The 7,706-nt window shown below is 34.4% G+C and overlaps 1 protein-coding gene across 2 annotated transcripts in view; it reads left to right on the forward strand.

The window, feature by feature from the left end:
• Window positions 1-7,463, forward strand: part of QC (glutaminyl cyclase) — a 209,334-nt gene extending 201,871 nt beyond the window's left edge. For both annotated transcript variants that reach the window (XM_089828609.1, XM_089828608.1), the window contains 2 exons: window positions 6,299-6,353; window positions 7,044-7,463. In XM_089828609.1, coding sequence (XP_089684735.1) covers window positions 6,299-6,353; window positions 7,044-7,162 — 174 coding nt within the window. In that variant the 3' untranslated portion in view covers window positions 7,163-7,463. The remainder of the gene's footprint in view (window positions 1-6,298; window positions 6,354-7,043) is intronic.
• Window positions 7,464-7,706: the final 243 nt, after the last annotated feature.

The raw sequence follows: 7,706 nt of genomic DNA on the forward strand, positions 1-7,706 counted from the left end.
CGCAATTGAAATACTTCCTTGCGATTTGCAATCAGCACTTGATGTAATCAGTTTGAACACTTGATTTAGGGGCTTGAAGTCAAGGAAAATTGTTCTGTCAATTCAAGAATCAGGTTCTTAATTGCAGATCTTTATTTTCAGAAGTTCATGTAATTAGTTTGTGTTTTAATAAATTGCAAGTTGTTTATCAAGTTGGACTGCATATATGATTTCAGAATTTGGTTTTCATTGTCTATATCAAAAGAAATCCAAGTCCATATATTGAAAGATTGTAAAGTGAGAGAACACATTTACAAGAATTAATATTATCATCCAAGTGAGCTATGAGAGCCAACTCGATTCATTCTAGTAGTAATAGAATCCTTGCCAAGTGTTTGGCTAAATGTCAAACTATTGATTTAGCAAAAGAAATTGATGTATGATTAGTCATAACCAGACAAGGTTATTACATATGTTACATACCCCAATTGTGATATCATTATGCTGAATGATAACCCATAAAACTCTCTAACAAGGAGAGGCACCATTTGAAATAATTTTATCTGCCCATTGTGGACCAATCAGGATAGCAGTACCTCCCTTACCTCTGGTATGTTTAAAGTAGAATCCAGTAGACTGATCCCATAGGAATTTCATAATGGTATAGGCTTGAAAGCCAACAATTTTAATCTCTTGAAGGCATATAATGTCTTTCAGTTTGAGATTATTACACCACTTCCTAATCATATATTTTCTATCTGGCATTTCAATGCCTCTCACACTCCAGATAGGTATGTGCATCATTTGGGTTGCTGAGATTTGAAATTATTATATAGTATGTTAAAACAGTCTGGAATGTCTTTGCCTAATTTTTTTCTATAATTAGAAAGTGACTGCCTCTCATCTTTTTTCTTCTTCTTTTTAGAAGACTTGTTAATAACTTAAGTGAATGGTACTTCATTCAATGTTTCACACCCTGTATTATTTGCATTCTTTTCAATAACAGACTTTAATGTCCCAATTAGTACGTTATCACTGTTCAGGGGTCCATTAGAGGCCCTCCTAACATTCTCTGCTCTCTCCTTAATGGAATTAAGAGCATTTTGTTGTGCATTTGGCCTAGGTGGGAGTGAAGACTTGTTAGTAAGCTCAACATTGCTCTTCTCTTGTTCATTATCTAATTGAAAATCATTTAGAGTTTTGGTGGTGCCATTATCTGAAGCTGGCACCACTTCCAAATCATCCTAGAAAAGAGGATTATTCAAACTAACAAACTTCCCATTATCAACAATTTCAAGTGATGAGCCAACCTTGGCAATGTTTTCATCGTTAGGATCTTTACAAGCATCCTTATTTACATCACAATTATTAACCCTGCAAGGATTAACAACAATAGCTACATTATCTTTCTTCTCAACCAGACCCAACTTTTCAACTTCCTTTAAAGTAGGGTTATTGCTAATGTCAAACTCAGGTTTATGTAAATTTCTAAGAGCTGGACAATCTTTTTGGTACATCTGTTGTTTTTACAGTGAAAACATGACCCTAAATTCCCCAATAGGGAAACTTCCCACACAAAACTTTCTTCTTCTAGTTCCATTGAAATAATCTCAGGAAATTCTACCTTTGGTGCTAGAGCAAGCAAAATTCTAGCATTAAGATGAGGTAATGTATGTTTATAATCTTCAATTTGCAAAACTCACATGAGAGGGTGCACAATCTAAGGAATAAATGGCCAGAATTCGGGTTGTAGATTTTTAATTGCATTCCAGTTGGGGGAAGAACGGACTATAACTTGCTCTACATTCCCTTTTGCCAACCATTGAAAAGCCCTAAAAGGAGAACGACCCACATTCTAGTAACCCTTTTTCAATACTCTTTCCTGCATATCATGAGACTTAAAGAAAACCATCAATAAGCCTTTTTGTGTCATCTTGCAAAAAATTACTTGAATCCCTAGTTTCCTTCCCCATATGTTGGCAATCCAATCATGAAAAAATTTACAAGAAGTGTCATGTCCCCATTTTTTAGGTAATTTGATTTAATTAATTTAATTAATTAAGTTGTCCAAAATAATGAATATTTTATGAGGATGACTAATTAATTATTTTAATTAAATAAATAAGTGGTATTAAGTTAATTATTTATAAAGTTATCAAATAAATAAATATTAAAAGATAACTTTATATTTAATTAATTTAATAAAGTGTCTTGAATTATAAAACATTTTATAAAGTCACTTAATAGATAAAATAAAATAATGTTCTAGAAGTTTCTGGAGAAAGTGGAGAAAAAGAATATATAGGCATGGAGGGCTCATTTTCTATCATCCAAGTTTATTTTCTCTATTGTGTCTACTTGAGCATTTGTGGAGCTTGAAGGCCTGCAAGTATTCAACTTAATCATTAGGAACAATACCTCCCAAGTGATTGCATAACGGAGGGGGTGAAAGATCCTCTAAAGGGTTGCCCTTTGGAAGTGGCACTCAGCCATTTCAAGTTGAGCTTAATTTGTTTACTCAGACTTACCTAAGGGTTTGAGTTTTTGGTTGCAAGAGGGAAAACAAAGTAGATCCAAAAAAGCAGATCCGAAAAAGCAAAACGAAAAAGCAGATCCGAAAAAGCAAAGCGAAAAAGCAAAGCGAAAAGGCAACATTGGTAAAAATTATTACAGCCATCTACAATAATTTCATGCATTTTTCTTATCATTTAGATGCATATTAGAAGGCAAGGCTGTAGGTGAAAGTTTGTAACAGATTTAAGCATTATTCTTGCGGATGTAAGTCAAGAGTCTTGGCCATTTCATACTAGCATTGTAGTTGACATTATATGTGCAATAAAGGAGACATAATTTGCTGGTTTGATATAGTTGTAATTGAATATGTATTTATCATTCATGATCAACTTATTAGTTTGCATGCCAATTGTTTGACAAAATGTCAATTGGCTGTAGGTTCTCTTTTTGTCATAAATGATGTTATAATTTTGTATACCAAGTGTTTGTATTAATGCCACTTGGCTATAAGTGCATTAATGCCATCATAGGTTGCGTCCAAAGTATTTTTCATAATTACTATTTGCTGTAGCATCATATTGCAAGTAGTTTTAGTTACATATATGCATTGACTATTGTCAAAATAAGTTACACATTCATGTTAGGTCATTGTTTAGTCAATTTTGAGTCTTCTTGCAAAAGATTCTCATTGATGCAAATTGAAGAAAGAGTCATTAAAGCAAACTAAAATACTATATCAGTCATATGACCCTTGTATGTGAAGTGTTTGACAAAATTTCTCAGTTCAGCATTAGAGGTTTTTAGTGGCCTATTGGTAGGGGTCATTACAGAAAGGAAGAGATTCCTTATCTATACAAACAAAAAAGATAGATTTCTTTCAAACGGATCTGATCTTTCCTAATAGCTTTAACCATGTCCTCATTAGGAGAAAGGGAGAGAGCTTTAAGGTCATGGGAAGGAGTCTTACCATCTCAACCATTTCTTGCAACTCTTCCTTCCTCTAGTCCTCTCCCACCCAATCTATTTCCATCGGTTGTGTGTCCTCTAGAATCACCTCCTTTCCTGCAAAAAGTTCCATTAAACATTATCGAGGAAGGGCACTTAGGCCTAGATCATTCGGAAACCACTGCTTTGTAAGAGGGTCTATTTTCAGCAGGCCTTGTTTCGGTATTCCTGTTTTCCTCTGTAACTCTTGCTATATTATCACCATTCGAAACCTCTTTATTAATATCCATCCCATGCACTGTGTTGCCATCATTGTTTGGAAATCTTATCCCTCGCATGGGTGAACCAAGCTGGGAGCCAAGAGATCCCGGCTTCAAAGAGTAAAACCCTCGACTTAAACCAGCACACAAAAGAGAAAGCAATTAAACCTAAGACAGGCCATGGCAAGGATGTAAATAAAATGATTGCACACAAAAAAATACTTTGAAGATGCACAAACCACGCAGCCCCAAGTGGGATGCACCAAAGGCATGCAGGAGAAGAACATGAGGAGGCTGCTACAGGTATGATTGCAGAAAGGGCAAACACATCACCCTCAAGAACCATACGGTTGCAGAGCTCCTATTGACTATTATTAGATTGTATCTAAAAAAATATTATTATTATATTAGTAATACATTATATCATTAGACTAAGGATAGATCATATTAGTTTATATACCATAGTTATTATGTATTATCTATCATTATTAGGGCTTGTGACATTTAAACTAATAAATGTAACCGAATAACTTATTCTTTTAAGAGAGACTCTTTTAAAATATTCTAAACATTTTATTAAACAACTCGAAAAGTCTAAATAGCCCAATGATGAGATGAACTATTGATAAAGTGGCACATTTTCTGAGATGGCATTGTCTCTGTCCTTTTGTGGTCACTAGGTCCACTAGATCACACACTTAGCTTTGTAGTTTTGAAACATTTTGGTAACCACTGCCATTTCAGCATGCTGTGGAATAATAACATTCTTGGTTCTTTGATTTCCATAGATTTCGGTTACCTTTGATAAGATCCAACTTAGCTGAGAAAGCTTTTGGGTGATCATCACAATGTAAAAAAGCAGAGACAATTCTGTCAAAGGGAAATTAATGTCACAATGATTTTAATGGGTGGTTACTAGGTCCACTGGATCACACACTTAACTTTGTAGTACTGAAACATTTTGGTAACCATTTCTATTTCACCATGATGTGGAATAATAACATTCTTGGTTCTTTGACTTCCAAAGAGCTCTGTTACCTTTGATAAGATCCAACTTAGCTGAGAAAGCTTTTGGGTGATCATCACAATGAAACAAAGCAGAGACAAATGTGTTAAAGGGAAATTAATGCTACGATGATTTGATGGGTGGTTTCCCTCCATCCCCTCTATTGTTGGGTTTTTCTTACATCTAACACTTTGTGTAGCTTATTGTTGTTGTCCCTCAAACCCATTAGAGTCTTCACTGCCAATCCCCCACTAGTTATTGAATATGAATTATGAAAAATCAAATATTGAGTGTTTGAAGATCATATAATGTGTAATGTTCCAATTATAATAAATTGACAGTGAAATTATGCTTTTATTTTCTCTAAATGCACTAATTTCTCATTTTTGTTTGTTAAACTACATTTTTCGCCATTGTAGCCAAATGTATTGCTCAGTCTCTGCTCAGTCCCAAGTCCAAGTCCTATTTTGGACTGCCGAGTCCAATGCAAGTTCTAGTCTTTTTTTTTTTTTGGGCAAAGAGGCAAACACCATATATTAACAAAAGAAACTACAAAGAGAGAAAGGAAAGAAATGAGAAAGGGCTCTAAAACAAGTCAAGGAAGAGAGCTGATTGAAAAATAATTTAGTTCTCTAGGAAAAAAGTCCCGTGGCATCTTATGATCTAGAATAACATCCATGCTCTTCTTTGGAATATGACAATGATCTCATGACTGTATCTTCATGATAACTGTTTTGATACCCATGGGTACCCTGAATCCTGATGTTTGTGAGTGACTGCTTGACTAGTATCGTCATGAATGCTGCTTTGAATTGCATGTCTTTAACCACAGTGTTCCAAATCTTTGTTGTCATGGAAGTGCCTAGACATGGCAAGTCAAGTTTTTAAACATTGGTTAAAAACTTTACTGAAAACATAAGGACATATTTTGAAACTGCTTTATAAGGTTTTATAATAACGAGTTTCATGTGTCGTTTCCTGTTTGCAGATGATTTAGGGGCTTCTGTTTCCATTTTAAAATTGTACTTCTGTCCAAGCTCATGAACTCCATTATGAATGCATGTGGTGCCTCTCACTCTAAAACTATTTGATTCAAGCTTCAATTAATGTGCCTTGAGGTCTTAATACGGTTAAGGGACATAACTCATTTTGAGTTAAAATTTTGAAATGCTAACCTTGAGAAATAACTAACAAGTATTACATACGAATGATTCTTTCAACTCCACCCCATAATTAGCTGTGCAATGTATCCTTGTTCAATCTTAAATTATTCTGGACAATAAGTTTGCATTTTCTGCATTGCCTTATGATAGAATGGTAAAATGCTTTCCATTAACTCTTTCACCTGCATAGAAATCTTTAAAAAGCTTATCCAAATCATCCCTTGGTTCACTGCAGATATTTCTTTCTGTAAACTGTTTACTGTAGGAACAAAGAAAATGTTGGAACAATCCTATATACTTGAATGAAATGTCTTTTAACATCCTTGGAAAATGTAAGTCAAATAATGTGGAGATTGCTAGTAAAATTTAGCTGTTTCTGCTGTATCTATCCTCATAAATTTATAACTCTACTTTGGAACTACGTTATGCAGAACCTAGATGTTTTGAATGGGATTGCATGGGATAACAGCGAGGGGCGCTTATTTGGTAAGTGTAAATGGACACCATTAATATGATTAGGTTGTTTATTATTTGTTAAAAGCAACAGTTATTAGACAATAACACTGTCTTAGCTGTACCAGAATGCGTGTTTTTATTTTATATTTTTAAAGTGTCCATGAAATCTTGAATTGCACCTTCGTACACATCCCACGTCTATGATGGTACTCCCCTTTTCTCAATACAACTCTTGGCTTACAAGGTTTTCATGACTACTATTCCTGCATTTTCAGTGAATAATTAATTTCTCTATTAGGAGGCCTTATTTGGATGGGCTCTGTTTATCTATAGAAAGCACAATCCTCATTATATCCATAGGTTCTGTTTAGTAGTTTACCATACATTTTCATGACTTTAGCATCAAGAATCAGAATCCATGTCCAAGATGTTCATGTTCCATGATTATTAGCTGATAAGAAATGTGCGAGAGCTTGGACAGGCGTAACAAACACACATTTTCAGAACATTCTGTATCTTGGGTTTTACTCATCCTGCCATAGTCAAAATAATTCTCAAGATTTAAGTCCTGTTGTTGCTGGATAATCCAAGAGCTCTAACCACTTATTGTAGTATTTTTTTTTCCGTATGATTTACTAAACTTCAGTCTAGAGATTTCAGCGTAATCATTATATCATATCAAAATGATCCTGATATTTGTGCTGCTACGTGTGAATGCAGTCACTGGAAAGCTTTGGCCAAAACTTTACCAAGTAAAATTGATACCACTAGGGCTACAAGAAATTAAAAATCTTGGAGGAATTCATCAACTCTGTCGATTGAGAGGTTCATCATCATGATAGACGAGCATCTTGGTAACATACTAATACGGAAGAAAGACATGCATCTGTTATTACACTGGAGGAAATTTTCTGAAGCTGCACAAGCCGGCTTTGAGGATAATTGGTTTTGCTTATTTTGTTTGTAATTTGTTCAATTACGTCTGTAGACTATAGAATTGTAGGAGAACTAACTGTTCAGAAATTCTTGAAATACCACACCAAAACCAATGAATTTTCTACCTAAAGTTCACTGAGATCAAGACAGCTATAAGCATAAACATCAATTCTTAGAATACCAAGGCTTCAAAAAAATTTAAAATGTGTTTCACATAAAAGGAAGGCTAGGCGGTGGTGGCAGTCCACTGGTTAGCATCAACATTTGCAAGCAAATAATATAACTATATAATCAATCAAATAATGTGAAATCGAATCTAACTTCTTTTACAAAATGGAATTAGTCAGTAGTTTCCTAAAATTAAAGAGCCTCCCATTCTTCCCTTGATAAGCATCCTACAAACGTCCATGAGGTAAATTTTTTAGATAGATAGATAGATTTTTAGCA

Source organism: Cupressus sempervirens, chromosome 5 (assembly GCF_028749045.1).
Source record: "Cupressus sempervirens isolate cs-2001-9-10 chromosome 5, ASM2874904v1, whole genome shotgun sequence".
Classification (NCBI taxonomy): domain Eukaryota; kingdom Viridiplantae; phylum Streptophyta; class Pinopsida; order Cupressales; family Cupressaceae; genus Cupressus; species Cupressus sempervirens.